Consider the following 26,095-nt stretch of genomic DNA (forward strand, 5'->3'; position numbering starts at 1 on the left):
TTGATGAGCTACTGGAGGGCTGCGTTTTCTCCTTCTGGTGGCAAAGATCTTCTGGCAATAAATATCCACTTGTTTGTCCTTACTTCTTCAAAAGCTTCTTCCAGACTGCTCTAAGCCAAAAGTCAGGAAATAAATTTCTTTGACTTAGAGGCGTTACAATGTGATGGTCTAGCCAATTACGACAGAAGGGTGGACCTTCTTTCAAGTTACTGTTGAATTTTAATAACCTTAATAAAAATATTAAATAGCTAATTTACTCTGCTTTGGTAAATTCTCAATATAACAGAATAATCAAACTTCTAAGCAGCTTTTTACTCATCCGTAAACATTTTCATTAGAACTTATGCACACAGTTGTAACTTCTGAACACCAGTTTTATATCAATTCCTTTTATGCATGATTACTGAGTATTGAGCTTAGAAAGTAAATTAACTTAGCCATTTTTACAGCAAAACATTCAATTGTGTTCAGGAGAACTCAGACATTTAACTTGTTAAAGAAACAATTTCTACCGTGAGATGGAAAGAAGAGTCCTTGAAAAACAATGGGGTCTTTCTCACACTCTCAAACTGGAGGATGAATCCTCCCTTTTCGGAAGAGATAAGCGTACGTTTTAGATGTTGTAGTTCACAGGTCAGATAGAAAAGTTCTCATACAAAAGGACCTTTCAGTTTTGCTGAAATCCTAATACAAGGTGTGCAATTAATTACAATAACAGGTTTTTATTATTCATCTTATATGATAACATGTGGTTCCTTACTGTCCAGCTTTGTGAATGGAGAGTCAGTCTTACTTTCAAAGTATCAAAAGAATAAAAGTTAATGATAGAAAAACCTTGATGTCTCCCTACATATCCCCCACTTTGCAATTTACAACCCGTTCCGTGGTTGGTGAATCGCAACAAACAGCATCCACATATCAGAAGGGTTCTAACAAGTCTTGAGATGGATTCCAAAAGTCAAAGTCAGTAACTCCAAGGCAGGAAAGGAGAAATGAGTTAACGTTATTCCATACAAAGTCAAAAGGAATAGTTCCAAGGGAAAAATTAATCCAGGTTATTCCAAGTGAGAGGTTATACAAAAAAATTAATTCCACACAAGAAAATTAAATCCACAGTATTCTCTCAGGAAACAGGAAGATCAAAGGTACTCCATCAGGAAATAAGAAGATCAACGATATTCCATCAGGAAACAGGAAGTCAGCAGGTATTCCATGTGAAGTACAAGCTTTATCCGGAGGTTACAGTGATGTCGCTCTCTGGATCGTGGGGTTGGACCACAGGATGATGCAGTAGGATAGTACTCATTTGATGATTTCTGGTGCCCTTCTAACTACTTGTCTAAATTATTCCTTGTATAACGGAATAAGTAAAGTCAAACATCTTTAAACATGCAAATGTAATGTCACTAATATGACCAACTAAATCATTCTAAGTTTATTTGAGTAAATAAAAATTCTAATGCCTCAACTTTTGTATACGCACGCGTGGAACAAAAGGAGTCTAATCTAATGGTTAAATATCAAGGGGCATAAAACATGCAAGAGGAGAATTTGGAAAAAAAAATAAAACAAAGATTGGAAGCTTAGAACTAAGGGATGTTGGTAAGTTCCAGTATTCCAGGGGCATATGAGCTGGTCGACTCGTCTCCCTCGTCGTCTAGTTGGTCGAGTTCTAAGACTGCCTGAGGGAGTCTGGTTCTCTTACGTCTAACTAATTTGGACAAATGGATCGTACATTTGTTGATTTGACCTTGCAGAGACCTAGTACGGCGGAGATACAAGAACATAATAACTGCGGTACTAAAATATCCTAAGATAACTAAAGCCATAATCAAAGTGTCAGCTCTAGACCATGCATAGCTTAGGGTTTGGACCGGGGTTTTAGAGTGTGTTGTTATTTCTTTCAGCACTTGATCTACTGGTCCTACGTCGATGGTCTTGGTGCCCTGGAATTGTAGATGTTCAATGGTTTTCGCATCTAGTTCTAAAGTTAAGTTCCTAAAGAAGTCAGGGACTTTGAGATCAGTTTCATATTGATCTGGATGTAGGTAAAAAAGGGTGACTTCATCAATGTGAACTATAGCACCCTCAGGAACTGTAATCCACATTGGTTTTGCTGGGAGATTACCACGGGTGGAAGTGTCGTGTTGGTCATAAGCTATTTTAGTATATCTTGCTGGGGTGTTAACTAACCAACGGGACCCATCTATTTCTGCTTGGGTCATAGTAATTTGGTGACGTGGGGTCAAAGTGGTGGTGCATTTAGAGTCTTTTGATACTGCGTCAATACCGCAAATGCCGACGGTGTTGTCACGCATGAACGGCTTGCTAGGGCAAAGATAGTGTATGTCTCGAATAAGGATACACATATTCAAATTTGGAGCAAGATACAGCTTAGGAGTATTATCATGGTAGGCCACGACGATTGGTGTATTGATTTTGACATGGGTTTCTCCGTTCCAATTTCCAACATTTGACGTCTTTTAGCCTGTAAACATTGTTTGTAGAAATAATGGGTAGATTTATGAGGAACGCGATTTTGCGGGCTTCTGGGTCAACATGAAGTGGAATTGAGATACCGAGCGTGTATGCTAGGTGGGCCTGGGTTGGTGTTACTCTCTCTGTGGTAGTTGTAGCAAGGATCTCTTGGACCATGTCCTGAGAGACTAAGTACGGTGGAATTCGGCCAATAGCTAAAGTGTCATTGGAGGATCCGATCTCTCTAAGCATACTGGTTAACAGTGTGGTGATCAACTGAGCATGAGCATAATCAGCATCTATAACAGTCTGGTCCTGAGGGGAACAGAAATGGGATGACATTAGCACAACACTTCTAATTCTAATTGAATTGAATTGCGCCGCTCCAGGTGGCTGCATGTTGGAACAGCTCTGTTACTTTCATTCTGAGATTTTGCTTTTGGAAACTTTAATTCCTCTTTTTTCTGGATATACATCACAATTTTTTGGATGATTGTTTCCTCTGGTATCAGATGCTGTGCAGCTGGAAGGATTTTTACTGAAACTTTTTTAGTTTTGGACATTTGTTATGATGCGTAACCATGGCAACAAAGCAGTTTTCTACAACCAACAGCAACTGATTAACATCTCAAAAGCTCAAATAATATCTCAACTACAGCCCCAAATCTCAAGTGAGTTGAAAAGGGTGCTCTGTGGATGGATTCTCATCTACCTGCCGGCTGTGCTCGAGTGCCTGACCACTGAGATCCTGGAACTAGCAGGAAACACAGATCATGACAGCAGAAGGACAGGATCGTCCCTCGGCACCTACAGTTGGCTGTCCGCAGCTACGAGGAGCTTGGCAGACTGCTGGGAGGAGTGGCCATCACTCTGGGAGGAGTTCTGCCCAGCATTTGGGCGGTCCTACAGCCTGAGGGGAACCGAGAGGTCAGCCGAGTCTGGGTGGACGGATCGGACGGCATCTGCAGCCAGTTTCTTAGGATCCACTGTGGGATGGACCTTTACAAGAGATCCTTCTTGTCTACAGCCATCAGCATCTATAACATCTCTTAATGAAATGAGGATAACGAGTTACAACAACAAATAATTTCCCTCTGGGATTAATAAAGTATTTTTGAATTGAATTGAATTGAATTAATACACCATATTAAAATATGTTTTCAAGGGAATTGTGACTTTCATGTTAAATAATCATACTTTGGTGCAATCCAGTGGTCAAGGAAATTGTTATGTTTGTCAAGTTTGTTATTAGATCTTAGAGTTATACGTTGCCTATTTGTGTGAGGTAAAATACATTTTGAAAATCTATAATCTAAGCTGTTGTTTAGAGGAATTGTGTTGTTTAATCTTCTACAGATTCTGTCTTGTTGATTGTTTTTGTTTGAGCCTTGTGTGGCTTGATCTAGTTTCGGTGGACCCACTTGAAGGCAGGTTCTTTCTGACCTCTGCTGATCCTGATTCGGTATACAACTGGGGACAGTTTGTCCGTTATCAGGTGTGGTCCAGTCCACCTTGGAAGAAGTTTGCGAGTAAGTGTTCCAGCTCTGGACGCTTTTTGTCCAGTAGCTGGGGTGAAGATGTAGTACCAGATCTTTTCCCCCACTTGGAGTTCTTCGTAGGAGGCTTTTTGGTCATAGTAGGCTTTTCACCCTTCAGCTGTCTTGTTAAGATGTTTTTGAGCAAACGCAAATGTGGTTTTCAGGTGTTGGTTCAGATTTTTCATGTACTGGTGAGTTGTGTAGGCTGTTGTCACACTGGCTTCACTAGGTTGGTAAAGCAATTTGCTTTACCGCATTGAGAGTTGCTTTGACGCCTTTGTGTCCTGAAGACAGAAGGTCATGGGCATGTACCAGCATCACCCCCCTGTGGTCACGAGGCACAACGAGCGAAGGTGAGGATGTTGGATCGGGAGCAAAGACAAGCATGCCTTTGACCATTTTCAGGTGTGAGCGAACCTTAAAAAGAGTACGTAGCTTAGGGTCAGAGTCAAGTTTGGTCAAGGAAGGAATATTAGTGTCTGGATCCTCCAGGTACTGAATCATTTTCCCGATGGCTGGATCCAGAGACTGAAGTTCCATGAGGTCCTTGTCCGTAAATGCTGGTTCCACTGAAACTGTGTTGTTCACTGGTTGTGGAGCAGCAGAGATGGACGCTTCAGCACGAGAACGTGTGAGAGTACACACCTCTGGGGAGGGAGGGTCTGGGACATGAGCCGGCAGCCAAAAGGGGTCAAAAGACCACCGGGTACCATTTATGGCACCTCTTTTGGCCAATGAGTCTGCGAGATCGTTAAGCTCTTTGTCCTGTCCTGGCACACGTGAGTGGCCTCTGACCTTTTTCCAAAAGATTTGTAGGTTGTGAGATGTCACCAAGTGCTCACATGCCATGAACAAGTCCTTGTGTTTCACTGCTTTATTGTTGCACGTGAGAAAGCCTTTACGTTTCCACGCAGCAAGGTGGCAAGAGAAACTCAGGCGTGCATAATTGTAGTCTGTGCAGATCACCAAAGTATGAACAGAGTGTTTTACTACGGTTTGCAATGCTATCAATATGCCTGCAATTTCAGCGTATTGTGATGATTGTGGGTCTAGTTTAAAATGTAAGGTGTGTTGTTCACCATTGTGGAACCACACGGCACCTACACCAGCTTTGATAACAGTGTTGTGGTAGAAGGAACATCCATCCACATACACAGCTGTCATATCTTTACAAACATTTTCATCAAAGTATTGAGGATGTGGGTCTTCAAAGGCGGTGGCATGTTCGACAGGTGTCTGTACCAAAGGGCCATCCTGAGTGCACTGTTGGCAGGCTGCCAAGTCTGTGCCCAGAGGGGTTCTCTTGTTTTGAGCATAGTGAACTTCTATGTCAAAACTCTGCAAGGCCATAAGCCATGAAGCCACGTGTGCGTTTGTCACCACACCATCTCTGATACGTTGGCTGTTAAGAAAAGTTACTGGTTGGTGTTGTGTTTCCACAATAGTCTTTCGTCCACCTAGGTAGTTAGAGAAGTATTTCACTGCCCACACAGTGGCTAACAGTGCTTTCTCACAGTCAGCGTATTTCAGTTCAGGTCCTGCCAAGGTTTTGCTGGCATAGGCTACTACACGTTTGTCTTGGTCATAGAGTTGGTACAGACCAGCACTCAAGCAGTGAGCTGAAAAACCCACTTCAAGGTGGAAGTCTTTGTCACTGTTGGGGTATGCCAGACATGGTGCTGTGCACAGCTTGGCCTTGAGGGCATCCATGGCTTGCTATTGTACATCAGACCACTGGAAAGGCACATCCTTTTTGAGGAGTTTGGTTAAAGGTTTTGCCAGATCAGCGTAGTTCTTTATGAACTGGCTGGCGTGAGTAGTTACAAACACCAAGAAAACTACAAAGTTGTTTCAGGTTGGAGGGTGTCTTAAGGTTGGTAAAGCCTTGGGTTTTACTAAGTTGGGGTTGCACACCATCGGGACCGACTAGTAGACCGACATATTCCATTAGCTTTGCACCACTGGCACTTCAAAAGTGAGATCTTTGCATCAACAGCTGTGAGTTGACTCAGCACATGGACAAGCTCAGCTAAGTGAGAGTCAAGCGTGGGTTGGTGTAGAAGGATGTCATCTACAAAGATGTTGAACTCAGCTGGTGAGTTTGAATAGCCAAAGGGACACCTGGTGAAGGTGTACTGGCGGTTGGCAAAGGTGAACGCCAATTTATGTTGATCGGCTATATGTACTGGGATCGTCCAGAACCCAGAAGCTACATCAAGCGTGGAGAAGAACTTGGCGTTGATCACCTTAGGAAGTTCTTGTTGGAGTTGGGTCATCGGCCATCTGGAAAGAGGAACCTGTTGGTTCAGCTTCCGGTAGTCGATGGTGAGTCTCCATTTTCCATTGGGTTTGAGAACAGGCCACAAAGGTGCAGAGTAAGTGCTGTTACATGGCCTGATTATTCCTTTCTCCAAAAGGTTGTCAATGATTTCTTTTACGGGCTCATAGGCTGCCAATGGAATCTTGTACTGGCACATAAGTAGGAGGAGAATTAGGTGGAGTTGGTATGCGGACGGTGTGGATTGAAGTCAAACCACAGTCTAAAGAGTCAACTGAGAAGGACTCCATATTTGAGAAGAACTTGGCAAAGTTTTTCCTCTTTCTTCATCATTGGTCAGAGTGCCGGCATGGGAAACTACTTGTTCAATCTGTGATCGGACCGAAGGGTGGAGCTCAAAGGATGGTGACTCTACAGGTGTGTCTGGAGTCTCTTTGGTCATACTCATCAACATTACTTAGAAGGTTTGCAACACTGTCTGGTCCTTGTTGGTGAGGTCCACACGTCTAACAGCGTCATGGTCGAAATCAGTGATTGAGAAAAGGGCAATGGCTTTGGATGGTTTTGTATACAAAACTTGTTCAGTACAATGATCAGGGAGGAGGGAGTTTGGAATGTCTCCCAGGATGGGTACATTCAACTCGAAGTCATGGAAGCTAGTGCTTACTAGCCAACCTAATGGAGTGGACTTAGGAATCAGGATGTCTTCCGCACTGGTGTTACAGACGGAAAGGCAGGAAGTCCTGGAGTTGAGGCCCAGGAGGGGTGTGGCCTCTAATGAAAGTCCTAAGTCGAAGAAGAGTGGGGCAGGTTGGAAGAAAGCCTGTGAATATCTAAGAGTTTGTCCTACTAGGATGTTTATTAGCATGGGTTTGTTTTGAGTATGAGCGGTACCATAATGTGTTGACTGTTGGCCACCTGACAAGCTTCAGGGATTGTCTGTCCAGATCGGAGATTGTCCAGATCAGGTATAAGTGCGTCCTGAGGGACAGCTGTTAGGGATCACAAAACATTGTTGATGGTGTCCACTTAAACTGATCCAAGATGGCGCCATGTACGGTCGCCCTGGCATTCTGGTGCGCTCTGTTTTTTCTGTTTTTGTGTATTAATCATGTGTCTGCATGCTCCTACACTCGCGAGGAGCTACTAAACATCAGAATTACAACCCATGAGGACATTACTCCAGTTTTTTTAGTGCCTGCTGCAGAACTTGTGCACTTTTTGGCCAAAAGAGTGAGACTTCGCAGGAGGGGCAGAAGAGCTGGAGTGCTCATGCGTCTCCGGAGGCGCGGTACACGCACGCCTTTACCTGGGATATTTCTCTCCAACATCCCTTCCTTCTACAATAAAATGGACGAGATAGCGCTGCTGATGAGAAGGAACAGCGATTTTTCCTCCTCCTGTGTGCTGTGCTTCACGGAGACATGGCTCAAGGAGCAGACCCCGGACTCCGCGCTCCATCTGGAGGGTTTCCAGCTCCTCCGCGCTGACAGACAGCGGGAACTTTCCGGAGGAAAGAAGAAAGGCGGAGGAGTCTGTTTCTTTATCAACAACACCTAGTGCTCCGACGTGACAGTGATCTCCCAGCACTGCTCTCCTTCTCTGGAATATCTCTTCATAAACTGCAAACCGTTCTACTCTCCACATGAGTTTACTTCATTCATTCTGGCCGCTGTTTACATCCCACCGTGCGCGGACGTGCACGAGGCTGAGCGCGCGCTCGCGGACCAGATTACGAGTGTAGAGCGAACTTTTCCGGACTCCCTTGTTATCATCCTTGGAGATTTTAACAAAGCAAACCTCAGGCATGAACTACCTAAATATAAACAGTTTATTAAATGCCCGACCAGAGAAGGAAACGCGCTGGATCACTGTTACACCACAGTGAGCGGTGCTTATCGTGCTGTGCCTCGTGCTGCCCTGGGTCTCTCAGATCATGAGATGATTCACCTCATACCTGCATACAGACAGAGACTGAAGCTCTCAAAACCTGTGGTGAGGACATCCAAAAAATGGACCAGTGAAGCTGTGGAGGAGCTACGCACGTGTTTGGACACCACAGACTGGGACCTGTTCAGGGCTTCTACAGACAGTCTAGACGAATACACAAACATTGTGACGTCATATATACATTTCTGTGAGGACAGCATCATCCCATCACGCTCCAGAGTGATTTTCAATAATGATAAACCCTGGTTCACATCCAAACTAAGAAAGCTTTGTCAGCAGAAGGAGGCTGCTTTCAGAGAGGGGGACAGAGACAACTACAGACGTGCGAAGTATGGATTTAGCAGGGAGGTGTCGAAGGCTAAATCCAGGTACATGGCATGGCTGCAACAACAGTTCTCTGCAAATGACTCTGCCTCTGTCTGGAGGGGGCTGAAAGAGATAACTAACTACAAGCCCAGAGCACCTCATTCTACAGACAATCTCAAACTGGCAAACGATCTGAACGACTTCTATTCACGCTTTGAAGTCATGGACTCACATTCCTCCATCCTCCACACCAACCCCAGCTCAACTGGTTTAACCACTTGGGACTGCCCCCGACAACCCCCTGCTATCTCTGTACAAGAGGATGAAGTAAGGAGGCTTTTTAAAAGGCTGAATACACGTAAGGCTGCAGGCCCAGACCTTGTGTCACCCTCCACGCTGAGACATTGTGCTGGAGAGTTGGCTCCGGTCTTCACAGGGATCTTCAACTCTTCTCTGGAGTCATGCCACGTCCCAGCCTGTTTCAAGTCCTCCATCATCGTCCCTGTCCCCAAGAATCCACGTGTCACAGGACCAAATGACTACAGACCTGTAGCTCTCACATCTGTAGTCATGAAAACCTTTGAACGCTTGGTTTCATCTCACCTCAAGTCCATCACCAACCCCCTCCTGGACCCCCTGCAGTTTGCCTACAGGGCCAACAGGTCTGTAGATGACGCAATAAACCTGGCTCTTCACTTCATCCTGCAGCACCTGGACTCCCCAGGAACCTACGCCAGGATCCTGTTCGTGGACTTCAGCTCCGCATTTAACACCATCCTCCCTGCTCTGCTCCAAGACAAGCTCTCCCTGCTCCATGTACCTGACTCCACCTGCAGGTGGATCACAGACTTCCTGACAGACCGGAGTCAGTGCGTGCGGCTGGGGAGAGCTGTCTCGGACACTCGGACTATAAGCACAGGATCTCCACAGGGCTGTGTGCTTTCCCCCCTGCTTTTCTCCCTGTACACCAACTGCTGCACCTCCAGCCATGACTCTGTGAAACTTATTAAGTTTGCAGATGACACCACCCTCATCGGGCTCATCTCGGACAGTGATGAGTCTGCATACAGGAGGGAGGTGGACCGGCTGGTGACCTGGTGCAACAGCAACAACTTGGAACTCAATGCCCAGAAGACAGTGGAGATGATTGTGGATTTCAGGAAAGCCACAGCCCCTCTGCCCCCCCTCACCTGTAATGATACCCCCATCACCATTGCAAACTCTTATCGGTTCCTCGGCACCACCATCACCCAGGACCTCAAGTGGGAGCCGACCATCAGCTCCCTCATCAAGAAGGCCCAGCAGAGACTGTACTTCCTGCGACAGCTGAAGAAGGCCAAGCTGCCGGCCAAGCTGATGGTGCAGTTCTACACGGCCATCATCAAGTCCATCCTCAGCTCCTCCATCAAGGTGTGGTACGCCGGGGCCACTGCCAGGGACAGACTCAGACCGCAGCGCGTTGTGCGCTCAGCTGAGTAGGTGATCGGCTGCAGCCTTCCATCCCTCCACGACCTGTACGTCTCCAGGACTGTGAGGCGAGCAGGTCGGATCACAGCTGACCCTGCTCACCCTGCACACGGACTGTTTGAACCACTCCCCTCAGGCAGGAGGCTTCGGTCTATTCGGACCAGAACCTCCCGCCATAAGAACAGTTTCTTCCCCACTGCTGTTGGACTCCTGAACACTCATAATGCTACCTCATAACTTCTGCTTTGGTCACATTACATCTGTATTATAATTGAATGCTCCATCTGTACTGTTCTCTAAGCTTTTTTTTATTGTTTTCTATTGTATGGGTATACATATGGTTATGTTATGTTTTTAATTTTACTTTATTTGTGGGTGTACACAGGTCTTATGTCTTATGTAATGTTCTCATTCTTACTTAATTTTTACTTTATTTTTACTTTATTTTACTTTATTACTATTCGCACCTTATGTCGAAGCAAATTCCTAGTTTGTGAACCTCGTTCATTGACATGGCAATAATAAACTGATTCTGATTCTGATTCTTGAACACCAAGTCGGACTAAGATGTCACTGCCTATATACACAGCATGAGGCAAGTTTGGGACCACAAGAAATGGATGTGTCAGTTTCTTATGATTCCATTTGACTTTGAGGACACAGATGCCCCCACTTGTTAAGACACGAAAAGATTTTGGGTCATTTGGGAAGCGGAAAGACTTTTTAACCATCTGGAGGTCACAGCGATCCTGTAACAAGACCTCATAGAGGTCATGGCTGATGGCGGACTTATCCGTCCCGAGAGCTAGGACAACATTGTTCATGTGGGAGTCCTATATCTCAAGACCTTTCAACACCTGTGGTAGGTAGTGTTCACTGGACTGTGAGGGACCTAGGGAACACAAAAAGGTGTCAGGTTGGGCTAGGGTCAGCTCCAGTGGTTGTACCATGGTGGCTGGCCTTCCTGTGGGGGACGGTGCAGTCTCATTCACCTGATTATGGCCTATAGGTGTCAGATTGTCTGATTGGTCAGTAGCATCCAACGCAGCGCACTGGAAATCTATTTATGGTGGAAGAGTGACGGGGAGTGGTTGGCGTACCTGTGCCCATACTCTAAGGTTTTTGAAGTCAATCAAAGGCTGAAATCGGTTTAAAAGGTCTTGGCCTACTAAGAAAGGGATAGACTCAAGGTGTGATACATACACAGGGTGTATGATCGTCATTGGTCCGATCTGAAGTTGAATCAAGGCTACTCTTGACAGAGTGGTTTCATCAAGGGCGTACGGCTTCACATCCAAGGCACATGGTTGGAGGATAAGATCTCTACCGGCCCAATTTGCCACTGATCGCAGTTTCTCAAACAGTGTGGCAGACATTAGTGTTATGTCTGCCCCAGTGTCCAGAAGAGCATCATGTGTCATAACCTGTTCAAGGGTCAGGGAAAGATAGAACTTTCTTGCGACTCCTTTCTCAGTTAGGTTACACAAGAACTGTTGCACTGGAGGTTCCACTGGAATCCTAGAGTCCATTCTCAAATGAAGGGTTGTCAACATTCATTTGGACTGTCAAGACAGCACTTGGTATGTGTGACTGGTCAGTTTCTTATTCTGAACCATAAAGGTCAAGATCAGAGGTCTCTACTTCATCAGCAGGGGAAGAGCTGCGATCTGCAGTTGCCGATTGAGTCTCTTCCCTTATGGCTTGGGGTTCCAAAGGTAGAGTGGCAACAGTTGGACTGTTAAGTTCAGGAACAAGAGACACTATTGATAGAAGGTCAGCCTTGTTCTGTTTATTGTCTTTGCGTATTTCTTCCAGTATATGCATGACAATCTGCCTATCTTTTGGGCTTAGATCGCTGAGGTCTTCCTCCTGAGGCTTGGTTGACTCCCTTATTTTTTCAGGGTGTCGCACATGCGGTGAGACTGGTTCTTTCTCAGGTCGAGCGTGACGATTCTGAAACTGGTGGGTCTGTCTTGAGGGTTGGTCATGATTTGTGAATCTGCGGTTAGGGTCAGCCATTATGCCTAGCTGATGGTTAATGGATGGATGGAGATTTTGGACAAACAAAGTTCGAAAACTAGGGTCTTCTTCCATCTGAGGCTCATTTCGCGAACCAAAATAAGCATGGAGAAGCCGGTAGTAGTTGTTGTTTGATGGTTCATGTCTGCCTTGTCTGACTGTAAGGGCTGATGCCAGTCCAGACTGTAAGACAAGGTTAGAGAACTCTTTCTCTAGAGCTTGACGCAGGAGGAAGAGACTAGTCCATACGTGAGTCGATTGACGGTCGACAAACTTATTGACCTCCCTACTGGCTGTCAGCTTAATTAGATAAATGTAGTCCCGGACGGTAGTGTCAGGAAATCTTTGAAGGTGGAAGTCAAGGTCATCAAGATAAGCTCTGGTGTCATGTTGACCGCTTGGTGAGGGGTCAAAACGGCTGATGTTTTTAGCAATTTTGTCCAACTCTCTGTCGGATGGACCATGCTGGGCTCGGTTTACTCTTTGGTCTGGAGGGGGGTCACGTCTAGTGACTGTCGGTGTAGCTGGAGGGTAAGTCCAGGTTACCATGGGGGAGTTAGGCTTAAAGGCATACTCCCCTATTGATCTACTTGCCTGGTCCAGGTCATCAACCTGTGTTGGGTAAACTCGAGGAGGGGTCACGCTCACCGGAGGAGGAGGTGGTGCACTCACCTGAGGAGGTTTTGCACCTGTGTCAGGGAGTTCCTGAGTGGTTGAGCTTGTAGCACGTTTCTGGGTTCTGGAAAGTTGATTTTGTAATTGTTGTATCAGTTTGTCTTTATTACGTAATTGATCTACATGAGTTTTGTTCTCTGTCTTTATATGGTCCAGATCAATGTAAGCTTGTTGGAGGGCCATGTGAATGTTTGTCTTGGCTTCCAACTCGTGACACAGTCTGTCTTGAGTGTCTGTCAATGTTTGTTGGTTGGATGCGAGTTCATCTTTTACCTCTGTGTGTGCGTGACTGAGGAGGTCCAAGTTTTGTGTTAAATCAGACAGTTCTGTTTTCATTTGGTTCTCATTGAGGACCATGTTATATTGTGTTTGAAGAGTTTTGTTTGCTTCTCTTAATTGACCTATCTTTTGCTTTTGCTTTTTGAGAGTATCCGCGGCTTGGATCACCAAATTATGTTAGTTCCAGTCGTCTGGCCACAATTATCGCCAAGCTTCCTAGAGTTTTAGTGGCCTCATGAACTTTGGGTGTGTGAATCACCACATCCGTGGTTAACTCGACTGTGATCCGTTCTAGTTCATTAGAGCTCTGGTTTTTAATTTGGTCCAGATAATTAGGATTTGTTTCTGAGGTTAGATCTTCTAGGGCTTGTGTCAATAAAATAAATGGGTCTTCTGGAACAAGCTCTTCAGAATTACTTATGTGAGTCAAATCGTCTGAATGGCTTTCAGCCATGATCTTTATGTATTCGAATGAACAAGTTTTGGTTAGTGTTAGATTTAAATGTGTCTTAACTTGTGTGGGTTATCTGTATTGAATAGCTAGTCAACTGGTTAAATAATTTAACTTTTATTGTTTGAGTTTGTTTGTTAAGCAATCAGTTGTTAAGGGAAGCTTCTTGGCTGTTTAACCTTTAACAAAACTTTAAACAACAACAAAATGGCAGTTATTTATTTCACAAGTTAACTTTTAAGTTATAAAGATAACAATTCAAAAGCAATCAAGCAATTAAAATTAGCTAACAATTGAAAGATTTTAAACAGAATGGTTGTTTACCTTGGGCAGCACGGTGGCGCAACTGGTAGAGCTGCTGCCTCTCAGTGAGCAGGTCCCTGGTTCAAACCCCGGTCCAGGGGCCTTTCTGGGTGGAGTTTGCATGTTCTCTCCGTGCATGCGTGGGTTTTCTCCGGGTACTCCGGTTTCCTCCCACAGACCAAAAAACATGCATGTTAGGCTGATTGGTAACTCTAAATTGTCCCTAGGTGTGAGTGAGAGCGTGAATGGTTGTTTGTCTCGTTTGTCTCTATGTGGCCCTGTGATGGACTTGCGACCCGTCCAGGGTGTACCCCGCCCCTCGCACAGTGATTGCTGGACATGGGCACCAGCGACCCCGTGACCCAAAATGGAATAAACGGGTAAAGAAAATGGATGGATGGATGGTTGTTTACCTTTACTAGCAAATTGTTAAAAGTTAAGAATTATTACATTAACTGACAAGTTTGGTGTTTATAAAAGGATAGATGTTTAAAATATCTTAAAAGCAGGATGAAATCAAATCAGTCCTAACCTGTTTAGTGTAAGTGTTCATTATTTCTGTGTAATTTAAAGTTTTGAAAAGATGAAAAGTTTAAAATTAGAAATCATGAGGTGTAAGATTTGGTTTGACCACTGGAGGGCAGTCAGTTTTAAGGGCGGGGACAAGGCTGTGTTTATAGGGACAGAGGGTGGTCTGTGATGAGATTCGACCTCCCCTTCTGCTTATAAACTGCACTTCTCAAAATAGCGACCAGAGGAGGTCTTTTCTTGGCCAAAGAAATAGGATGGGGGTAGTGTTTTTTTTATCTCTTTTTAGCAGTCAACCAAAACAGAGCAACCGTTTAAACACAGCATTTTCCATCACCCAGCCATATTACACAGCAATAGCACAGCTTCCAAATCGTTGGTTACGTACTGTAACCCCAGATTCTATGAGTATAGGCGTAGCCCTTTAAGGCTGTCACTTAGTGGGGTTTATACCGATATGCAAAGCATCGCACTGAAAAATTTAGTCCATGCCCACCTGCTGTGTGGGCCCCACCCGGTCCGTATAAATTACATTAAGAGCGGGAAATCGGCTCCCAAAAATAGCTTTTTCTTCAGCCATTTAGGAGCCAGTGAGGCCCGACGCTTAAAGGGCTATGCCTATACTCATAGAATCTGGAGTTACAGTACGTAACCAACGTTCTATTTCGTATAGGCTTCGCCCTTTAAGGCTGTCGCTTAGTGGGTTAAGGGCGAAGCGGATGTTGTCCTCGCCTCACTGGGTCCATTCGAACACCGTATGAAGCAGAAGCTTGCCCCAAAAAACGTCTTGTCACTCAGCTCCCATGTGCGTAATTACGCATTGCGTAATTATGTGTGCCATGCACATACGCATGTTGTGTAACTATGCGTTCTGAATGCATGAACGCCCCGGAAAACTTCAATGGGGAGGGAAAAACGCTGAAAAGAGCCATGAACCAACCGGTTTACGGCTGAACCGTATGAACAGATTAATAATAACAGGAGAGCTGATTATTAATCAAATGAACTGATTGGTAACAATAGTCGTGAACTGATTAATGACAATAGAACCAAAATAACAGTCACAACTTGTGACTGATAACAACATCTCACACTGTAATGCATGCAGACAGATGTGAGTAAAACGGAGTTCCATGAAACAACAATATTCATTCTGTAAACACTAAAGACAGAATGTGTCATGGAATGAGCCGTCACATTACGGAGATAAAAGCGAATAAATGAGCAGGGTGTTGACCACGCGGCCGCAGTACAAAATGTCCTGCATTGTCATACCATTATGCAAAGCAGTCGAAGATGCGATACCCCTGATCGAGTGTGCTCTGAGGTTGATAGGAGGCTCTAAATCTGATGCTCTGTAGGCTTCAGAAATGGCCTCACACAGCCAATGTGAAAAGCGCTGGGTGGATAACGGTCGACCTGCAGATGCACGTCTATAATGCACAAACAAATCCAACGATATCGCTCTTGATTTAAAAGAGCTCGTGATGTTTTAGGCATAAAAGCTGGGTTTGGTCTTAAATCAGCTGAGCTGCCATCAGCCTGAATTCTGAGACATGACGGAGCGACAGAGGGCAGATAAATCACTCACTCTCTTAGCGGATGTTAAAACCAGCAGCAGGGCTGTTTAAAGAGACAAGAATTTAAGTGGAACCTGATCCAAAGACTCAAATGGAGCTTTGATCAGGACCTGCAGGACCAGTATTAAATCCCACTGTGGAACAAGTGGGTGTGAAAACAGGCCTGCGTCTCTGTACACCTTTTAGAAAACGCTTCATCAGCAGATGATTAAAAACATGTTCTGTCTCCGAAACCTTTCGTGGCAGGAAGAGATGGCTGTAGCGTACGTTTTAATCGTGCTGGACGCCAAATTTCTGTCCATTAGCTGCTGGAGAAAGGACAGCATGCCACCTAATGGACATGAGGTGGCCTCTACACCCTTCTCTGTACACCAGCGCTGAAAAGCTGTCCGCTTTTGATGTGTACAGCGCTGGGGTAGATGCAGCACGTGAAAACAGAATTGTGTGCACTACATCCTGTGGGCGACCCATTCTCTATAAGCGGATCCGTTCAGCGGCCAGACCCACAGCTGCTGGCCTATTTCTGGGTAACTCCTGGTCGCTCCTCCTGCCTGGAGGAAAGCGTCCTCCCTCCACGGCAGTTTCCACAGGCACCCCGACAGCAGGCATTGCAGGACTGGGAACCATGGTGCGCTCACGCGTTCGGGGGCCACCAGGAGAGCTGTCAATCCCTCCTCCTGAACTCGGTTCAGGAACTGTAAAATCAGAGGAGGTGGAGGAAAAATGCATACAGAAGCATTTTGGGCCATGGGCTTTGGGCAAACGCATCCACCCCCAGCGGTGGTTCGTCTTGTGGGCTCAGAGAAAACCATAATTGACACTGAGCATTTCTCATGTCACAAACAGGCCCACAGCTGCTATTTCAATCTGAGTCAAAATGCTCCGTCAGAGGATGATTAAAGGTTGTTCTATCTACGACAACTTTGAGACAAGAAGAAAACATGGCTGCAGCATACGATAATCGTGCTGGACACCAGATTTCTGTTCATCGACTGCTGCAGAAAAGGACAGCATGTCGTCCAGTGGACATGAAGTGGCCTCTACGCCTTTCTCTGTACCACAGTGCTGAAAAAACTGACCACTTGATGTGAACAGTGCTGTGGTGGTTGCAGCACGTGAATCCTGAATCGTACGCACTACATCTTGAGAGAGATCCATCCTCTCAAAAAGATCCGCACAGCGGCCAGACCACAGGTGCTGGCCTAATCTGATTAACTCCTGATCGTTCCTCCTGCCTGGAGGAGAGCGTCCTCCCTTCACGGCAGGTTCCACGAGCGCCCTGATAACAAGTGTCGTAGGCCTGGGAACCATGATGCGTTCACGCACTTGGGGCAGAGGAGCTACCAGTCCCTCCTCCTGAGCTCGGTTCAAAAAACCGTGATACCAGAGGGAGAGAGGAAGGTGAAAAAGCATTTCGACCACAGGCTGTGAGCAGGCACGTCCACCCCAGCGGTGGATCGTCCCGTGGCTCCACGATAATTATAGTTGACATTGAGCATTCTCTCGTGTTGTTACACGTCCACAGGCGCTGGCAGGATTTCTGCCGTGTCTGAGCCATAGCTCTGGGTGGAAGGTCCCAGGTCCCCGTGCCGCAAAGGACCGTCTTTGGACATCACATCCGCCCCTTGTTCGGAATACATGAGATGTACCCTACTCCAATGGAGAGCAGATTGGGTGTGCCCCACACAGCATCTGTCTCACAATGTGGCACATGGGTTGAGCGCATACATCTCCTGCCAGTATGTATGCAACAGTCACTGCTGTCTGTGTGAATCAAAAACCCTGATGATTCTGCAGTTCAAGGTCAGTGTTGAGTCACATTCAAAGGACCCGTGCGACACTCCAAAAACATTTAAATGAGCTGCTGTGTGGAGAACCACAGCGCCCCCACAGCTTGTTAAATGTGTGTGCCTCTGTGAAAACTGACATGTGTGACATTGGTCTGCTGACTGAAAACAGCTGATATCACTCAACCGGTTACCATACCATACCATACCAACTTTATTTATAAAGCACCTTAAAACAACCATGGCTGACACAAAGTGCTGTACATTAAAACACAACATAATAAAAGTGGAAATAAAAACAGTTTAAAAACAGAAAACATACAATTTAAAACTAGATCCTGCTGGTGTTAAAAACATACATTTTAAAAGCATACAAAATTTAAAAACTAGATCCCGCTGGTGTTAAAAGCCAAGTTGAATAAATGAGTTTTAAGACGAACTTTAAAAATGGACAGTGAAGGGGACTCTCTGACCTGCAAAGGCAAGTCGTTCCATAACTTAGGGCCCATGACAGAGAAAGCCCTGTCCCCTCTGAGCTTCCTTCTTGTTCTTGGTACCTCCAAGAGCAGCTGATCTGCTGACCTGAGAGACCGATAGGGTATGTAGGGATGAAGAAGCTCAGAGAGGTAAGCCGGGGCAAGATTATGCAGTGATTTAAAAACAAACATAAGAATTTTAAAATGAATCCTAAAATATACAGGCAGCCAGTGAAGTGAAGCCAGGACAGGGGTCACATGTTCCCTCTTTCGAGTTCCTGTTAAAAGTTGTGCAGCAGCATTCTGAACCAGCTGCAGACGTGAGAGCAGCAACTGACTGACTCCCAGATAAAGTGCATTACAGTAATCCAATCGAGTCGAAATAAAAGCGTGGATCACCATTTCAAAATGCTGTCTGGAAAGAAAAGACTTCACTGACGCCAATCGCCTTAAATGATAAAAGCTGGACTTAACCACGGCTTTGATTTGGCTGTCCAATTTAAAATCACTGTCCACCTTAAAACCAAGATCTGTAATAACAGGTTTAAAATATTTCTCCAAGGGTCCCAGGTTAATAGAGGAGGACTCACAGGAGCCACTGGGTCCAAACACCATCACCTCGGTTTTGTTTTCATTAAAATTTAAAAAGTTCAAGGCCAACCAAGCTTTAATATCTCCTAGACATTCCAGGAGATGTGTGAACGTATGTCCATCCTTCTGCTTTAGGGGTAAATAAATCTGACAATCATCAGCGTAACAATGGAATGAAATCCCATGTTTCCTAAGGATAGAACCCAGAGGCAGTAAGTACAACGAGAAGAGCATAGGGCCCAGAATTGAGCCCTGCGGGACACCATATTGCATTGGAACTGAAGATGATTCAGAGTCATTAATTTTCACTGAAAATGTTCTCTCCTCCAAGTAAGACTTAAACCATTTAAGAACAGTGCCATCAATACCAACAATATGTCGTAATCGCGATATTAAAATGTTGTGGTCCACTGTATCAAAAGCAGCAGTTAGGTCAAGTAAAATCAGAACAACATGATTACCAGAATCACAATCAAGAAGGATGTCGTTAAAAACTCTAATTAAAGCAGATTCTGTACTGTGGAGAGTTTTAAAACCTGACTGGAAAACCTCCAGAATGCCATTGTCATTTAAAAACTGTGTCAGCTGACAGTATACAAGTTTCTCTAAAACCTTAGAAAGAAAAGGCAGCTTTGAAATAGGCCGATAATTAGCCAGAACAGTTGGATCAAGGCCAGATTTTTTAAGCAGGGGCTGCACCACTGCATGTTTAAAACTAGCAGGGACCACACCTGAGGACAGACTGCCATTTAAAATTGCAAGAACAGGCAGCCCTATGCTAGATAAAATATCTTTAAAAAGTCGTGGAGGGACAGGATCACGTGGGGAACCTGATGGCTTAATGCGGCCAACTACGTCCTCTAAAAGTGAAACAGTCACAAGCTCAAACTGATTAAAAACAGCAGAGCAAGGGACTGAAACTGAGGGGTCAGAGTCAGGAGCTGTAATAAGAGCCCTGGTACTACCAACCTTTTCAATAAAGAAACGCAGAAAATTTTCACACATGCCAGGAGAAGCTTCCAAACAGGCATTTTGTGGAATATTAAGCACAGAGTCAATGGTGTCAAATAAAACACGTGGGTTATGGCTGTTTGAAGAAATAACACTAGCCAAATATTCCCTTTTTGCTTCTTTAACTGTGCTCTGGTAGAGACGCCAACAGTCTTTTAAAATCTGAAAAGTAACCTGCAGTTTGTCCTTTTTCCATCTGCGTTCAATACGACGACATTCCTTCCTTACAGCACGAGTTCTGTCATTAAACCAAGGCTCAGGTTTAATCCTTGGCTGCCTAGTTTTTAACGGAGCAACCGAGTCCAGGATGGTCTGACAGGAAGAACAGAACCATGACCAGAGCTCTTCTGTATTGGAGTGGAGGAAGTCCGATGATCCACAGAGCTGAAGAAAAGCAGCAGAGAACTGAGTGGCAGTGGAAGGGTTAATAATCCGACAGCGCCGAACAGCAGCGCGAGTTTTAACTGTAGTAGGTGTCAAAGTGACACTGAATAAAACAGGCAGGTGATCCGAGAACACAGCGTCACAGATTTCCAGATTAGTCACTGGCAGACCACAGGAAATAACCAGGTCCAATGTGTGTCCATGTTCATGTGTAGGGCCGGATACGGCCTGTACCAGATTAAAAGAGTCCAGAAGGCTTAAAAAGTCCTTTACCAGAGGCTTATCAGGACAGCACACGTGCAAATTGAAGTCTCCAACAAAAAGAACTTTGTCATAATTAGTTAAAATCCCAGATAAAAAGTCAGAAAAGTCACTTAAAAAATCCTTATTATATTTGGGGGGCCGGTAGACGACAGCACAGAAAACTGGGTTTACGTGTCTCATCTCAAAAGACGTAAACTCAAAGCTGGGAAAAGACGTCTGTAGAAAACACTGCTTACATTTGTAGTCCTGTTTGTAAACAGTTGCTGTGCCTCCCCCTCTCCCCGAGGCCCGTGGTGAATTAAAATAAGCACAATTTGCTGGTAAGAGCTCAGATAGAGCGCTGTACTCACCAACACTCAGCCACGTCTCAGTCACAAACAAAAAATCCAGGTTTTGGCAGCTAAAAAAGTCCCGAAGAATAAAAGTTTTATTCCCAAGCGACCTGGCGTTTATCAGGCCAATCCTGACAGGAACTGGATCCTGGGCGTCGACAGGTCGGGAAACCCGGCACAGCGGTCTCAGGTTTTGGAGACACCGTCGGCGCATGTTGATCCAAGAAGGGCGGGGACGGCGATGCAGAGGAGCCTGAATGCCGACCACTGGCACCAAGCAGACATGAGCGGGATCCAAGAAACGCCGAGGCACCCGAGAGCCCAGAAACGATCCATGTGATGATCGGTTAAAAGCAGAACAGTGCGTCATATAAAACTTCAGCTTCACCAGCCAGCCGCTTCGTCTACCGCGACGACGATGACGTCTCCGCCGTGTAAGCAGCGCAGGAACCCGGAACAGGTAGCTTGGAATCTCCGACAGAAGCGGGGGCAAGGATTGTTGGCCAGCAACATCCAATAATTCCATATCCTGGACCAGTGGCCGGAGGTCTAGTAATGTATTGCGATCGTACACCAGCAGAGACCCAGCTCGGCAGACAACCCAGGTCAGAAACAACACAAACAACAGCAAACGCGAGAGAGACAGACGAGCAGCCACATACACCGGCGCCGCCGGTTCACGTGAGTTGCACTGCTGCCACCTGTCTGTATCAACTGCTCAGCAGCAACAGGTGTCCAGATAAAGCAGAATTAGAACGGCTCGGGCGCATAATGGAGTGTTGTTTCTCACAGTTCAAAAAATTGACAAATCTAGAATAAATCTCATCTTTCAAGTTCGTTGGGACCAGGAAGTGATGAGAGAGGGACCTTGCGTTTCCTCTCCTTCTGAGACTCTATAAATTACATTTAAAACAGAATTTCCTGAACTTCGGTGAGGGGGGACGAGATCTGTTCAGAAATGACAGAAAACGTCACAGAGTTCCTCCACACCTGGGTTTGAGCTGTACTGTAGCGTGAATCCCCGGATGAAAACGATTCGCCCATCCGTCTGGAGCGTGCGCTCATTGCCACTCGTTTATAAGTTATAAAGCGGGCTCGCATTTATGCTGTGAAACCCACATGCATGCTGATGTGAGCTGGTGCGCGCTAAGTGAGAAAGAAAACACACGCGCCTCCGAGCATGCAAAACGTTGTGTGTTTGCTGCGGGACGCAGCTCATCTGTGTTGTGCTCACGTTGTGTGCAACTGATCCGTGTAAACGTTCGGGGAGCGGATGCACGTATGAGCCGACGTGCCCTGAAGAGTTGTGTGTGCGCACCCTCATTCACGCGACGCCTTAAGCCAGGATTGCCGCGGGAGCGCGCGTTGACACTGGTGCGGTCAGGAAGCCGCGAGCGGCATCGATGGGGCGAGGTTACCACTGGGCTCGGTCTGCCGAAAACACGTTCATTCTTGGCTGCAAATCACGTGAACGTTTGAGTGATTCCATGAGCTGCAGTATTAATTCAGAAAACCTTCTTCGAGGATGAAGGAGCAGAGCCGCTGTGAGGCTTGTGAAACTGCTGACGCCGCGGGAGCGCGCGTTTGACACCACTGCGATGAAAAACGCATGTCACTCCTGCCGAGAGCGAGATACGTTACTGGGCTCGTACCACGGTCTCACGTTAACGTTGACGTGAACGGTGGGCGCAGAGAGCTGCGTGCGCGCTTTCATAACGCGGGAGCGCAAATTGGCACCGCTGACAGTGAATGAAAACAACCTTAAAAAGGCTCATTCGTGTTCAGTGTGTGTGATTGGGCCGCTTGTCAAGATAATCCATGCTGACAGCCTGGCTAAAAGACACTTCATCATAAAATTATGTTTATTTCACATCGTGCCATCAACACACCTCCAGCAAACCGACACCTGGTTAGCCTCCCTTGAGCTCTGTTTGTTGTCCTGGAGGGCCCCCTGTTGGCGAAGTCCGGGAAAAAAATGAACTTCCGGATGCCGGGGACGTCTGATGATAGGGGCAGGCGTAGCAGAGCTGGGGAGGCTTTGTGCAGCCGTGGAGCATCTTGAAATGATCTCTCGCTGATGAAAAGAGGACCTCCAACAAGCTCCTGCAGCTCTCCTGAGAGGAAGGTGGAGTGACAAGCCAGGAGAGCCTCTGGGACCTCGTTCTTCGGCTACGATGCGGGGTGGCAGACAGCAAAAGAGGCACACCGGTTGGGGATGACGTCAGCTGCCCTGTAGACAGAGCATATTGCAGGGGCCAGCAGCGTCGTTAGCAAGCAGTCGCTACGAGAGCGGAGCGAGCCGAAGGTCAGAGGGGCCCACCATCTTTTCCCGCCTCTGAACGTGTACGCCAACAGCGTAACGTGTTGTTCGCTGCAGCTGTGTGGAACACATGCTGGTGAGCTCAGTTGGAGAGCAGTGTCACCATCTCAGTTACGCTAACCGGAGGCACGGGATGCTGGTCCACCTCGACATCTTGCTCCAATGAAGCCTCCGTCAGGCTTGGCTCCAGGGGGCACTGAGGGACTTTCCCGCTCGGTGAACCCCTGCTCTGGAGATGGTTGTGGACTGTGGAGACCGGCCCCCCCAATCTACCAGGAAAAAAACGTCTTTGGCCTCGCCCACAGGACATCCTGTTGGGAAAACGAGGCCAGATAGATCAAGACGGTAAGCCGGAATGGAACCTAGTAGAAACAACCTTCCCGCCGGATCATCCGAACTGGCGGGAAAGGCGTGGGACGTAAAAAAGGTCCCTTCATGTCAGCCGCCTCCTGGGTTACGCCGGGCAACCCCTGAAGGCGCCGTCAGCCGTGAGCGGTGTGATCGCCGATGCGAAACGAGGTGGGATGGCCCCCCTCCACCGACACGACGCTCTCCAGGAGGGAATGAGCAGCGGGGGGCTGCAGCTGAGCGCCGCCTGTCCCGGAGGAACCATCTGATTCGCTCCGAGGGTCGGCGATAAGAGGAAAATTACAAGATGGCGTTGTCCAGCGTGTAGCGACCTGTCACTGAGAAATATTCCTCGGCGCTTACCTTGAAACAAGACTGCTCGTCAGCTTCTCCTCGGGGAGGAGAACTCACCGGATGACCGGAGGTCGACTGTCGGGCCAAGCATTCTTAACCAAGGTTGGTCATCTACACAACTTTCCTTCTTCGTTCTTCTGACGGTGCTATTAGCTTGCTGAAGAAAAAATGAGAGCCGATTTCCCGCTCTTAACGTAATTTATGCGGACCGGGTGGGGCCCACACAGCAGGTGGGTGTGGACTAAATTTTTCAGTGCGATGCTTTGCATATCAGGATAAACCCCACTAAGCGACAGCCTTAAAGGGTGAAGCCTATACTAAATAGAACTTGCTACTCTGCGCATGCGCTTCAGAGCAATTCATCCACACAGCCGTGGGACGCGTGTGGTACTTGAATGTAGCGCAGAAGTTAATTTACACAGCTTCCGAACCAAGTTAAAGCACTAATCACAACCTTAGGCATTTTCCTTCCTCCACAACAAAACACAAGTTAAGTTTTAACACACTCTTCGTGACTTTTAAATCACTGAGTAACAAATCCGAACGGTAGGCTTTCACCGTTCGTGAACAAGACTGGTTTTTAATGCACCCACTTCAGGTCACCGTACGGAACGGAGTTTTCTCCGACCGTGTGTCCTGGAACACTTCACCTTTGAAAACGGGTCTCGGCGGGTCCGCTACAGAAGTCAACAATCTCCTGCCTGAGTTTTATGCTTATAAACTTGGGGGTTAGCTCTTGGGTAGCTAATCCAAAAACGCTAACAAGGAGCGTCAGGATATAATTCAGTTTACCGGGGCTCGCAATAACTCTGAAATATCCTGAGAGAAAAGGGGTTCTAACCCTGGGATTCGCAGGCGTCAGAAATGTCCTTTTCTCATCAGCTGATTACCAGTAATTCAGAATAATGCATGCACACAAATAAAACACAAGGAGTTAGCTTTCCAAAGTTCCTCAAACAATCTTTTACAACGCAGAAAGATGATTTGTGCATCCACTGACCACCTAATCGTGTCCAAACAAAAACAGTAAGTCCAATATTACCATTTTTTTGAAGACTCCAACCGTTTAAAAGAGTTTTTAAAACTTTTTAGCTTCTTTGAAAGATGGGGTTTGACCCGGAAACAATGCAGCTCACTTGCCGTGAGCTTTTCAGTTTAAAAGTATCTTGTTATAATTGTTGACAAATTACTCAGCTTTAAAGTTTCACCACAATGGTTTTTTAGTATATTAATTATATGACAATTTAATTTAGCGTACGGTCTCACGCGGGGAAACCAATTATGTAAGATTAACAGTCCTCAGATTGTTTAATTTTTATGAGTAATTTTATTTTGAAGGGGCACCACTGGCTTCCGGTTCTGAAGCCAGAAATGATTAATTTATTCAATCAAATTCAAGTTAAATGCTCTAGTGAATTCTTTTCGTATTAAAAAAAATGTCATATATAATAAAAACGCTTTGAGTCAAAGTACAATTTTTTTGTGAGATTTATTATCAATTTTGGTGAATATAAGTGATCAAACGGTGAATACAGCTGCAGAATGAATGATGGCTTACTTTGACAACACAAGGTTATGGAGTTATCTTTTAAACTTTAATATGGTAAATTATGAGGTTCAAAACAGAGTAAATTATCATCTATAAAGTTAGCTAAATGAAGAGTTTTATCTGTTTTATCATGAGAGTTTTAAAACAAGGCACTTCGTTCTCATAACTTGTCTTCAGATTTTTGACAGACATCAGGTCCACTCCTCACACAGACAGAAGACTAAATGCACACTTACTTCGTAAATAGACATTTAACTGTATGATCAAAGTCTAATGAGGTTTAAAAAATCATTAATACTGTTTCACAGTTGATTTAAATGAGTGGTTCACTTCAACATTTAGAAATGGTATGAACTAGACACACTTTGGATTATCAAGATATCTTAAAATAGTAATGATAATGTAAAAAGGAAGAGTGTTCTTTCAATTGAATAATTCAGGATACAATTAAATAGTCTCTTGATGAGATAATTTGTATTTCTGGATTCAGATCAATGAAACAACAGTTCCTGTCCCCTAAAGGTCTTCAGAGACAAGTTGAGGTCGGAGGCCTAGTTCACTACAAATTTATATACTGGACAACTTCTTATCTTGGGCCTCAGACACTAGCAGAGAAAATCTTAGCAGCTTTTTCCTACCGATTGGAAGGTGGTCTGCAATTCAACCGCCCGGAGGGTCACCAGAACTCTTGAGATGACTTATGCGCTGAAAGTGGGATTTCCCTCGACACTGGAAATCAGCTGAAATCTAGAGTCGAAAGTTGGCTCTCGAGGGGGTCAATTGATGAGCTACTGGAGGGCTGCGTTTTCTCCTTCTGGTGGCAAAGA

General features: G+C 45.7%; 1 protein-coding gene across 1 annotated transcript in view; it reads left to right on the forward strand.

Annotated features, from left to right (window-relative positions):
- Positions 1-26,095, forward strand: part of LOC119412087 (calcium-dependent secretion activator 1-like) — a 780,001-nt gene that overhangs the window by 421,670 nt on the left and 332,236 nt on the right. The window contains 2 exon segments of the mRNA XM_037679064.1: positions 2,084-2,097; positions 5,968-6,018. Of these exon segments, the coding sequence (XP_037534992.1) occupies positions 2,084-2,097; positions 5,968-6,018 (65 nt within the window).

This window comes from Nematolebias whitei, chromosome 7 (genome assembly GCF_014905685.2).
Source record: "Nematolebias whitei isolate Nwh7 chromosome 7, NemWhi1, whole genome shotgun sequence".
Classification (NCBI taxonomy): domain Eukaryota; kingdom Metazoa; phylum Chordata; class Actinopteri; order Cyprinodontiformes; family Rivulidae; genus Nematolebias; species Nematolebias whitei.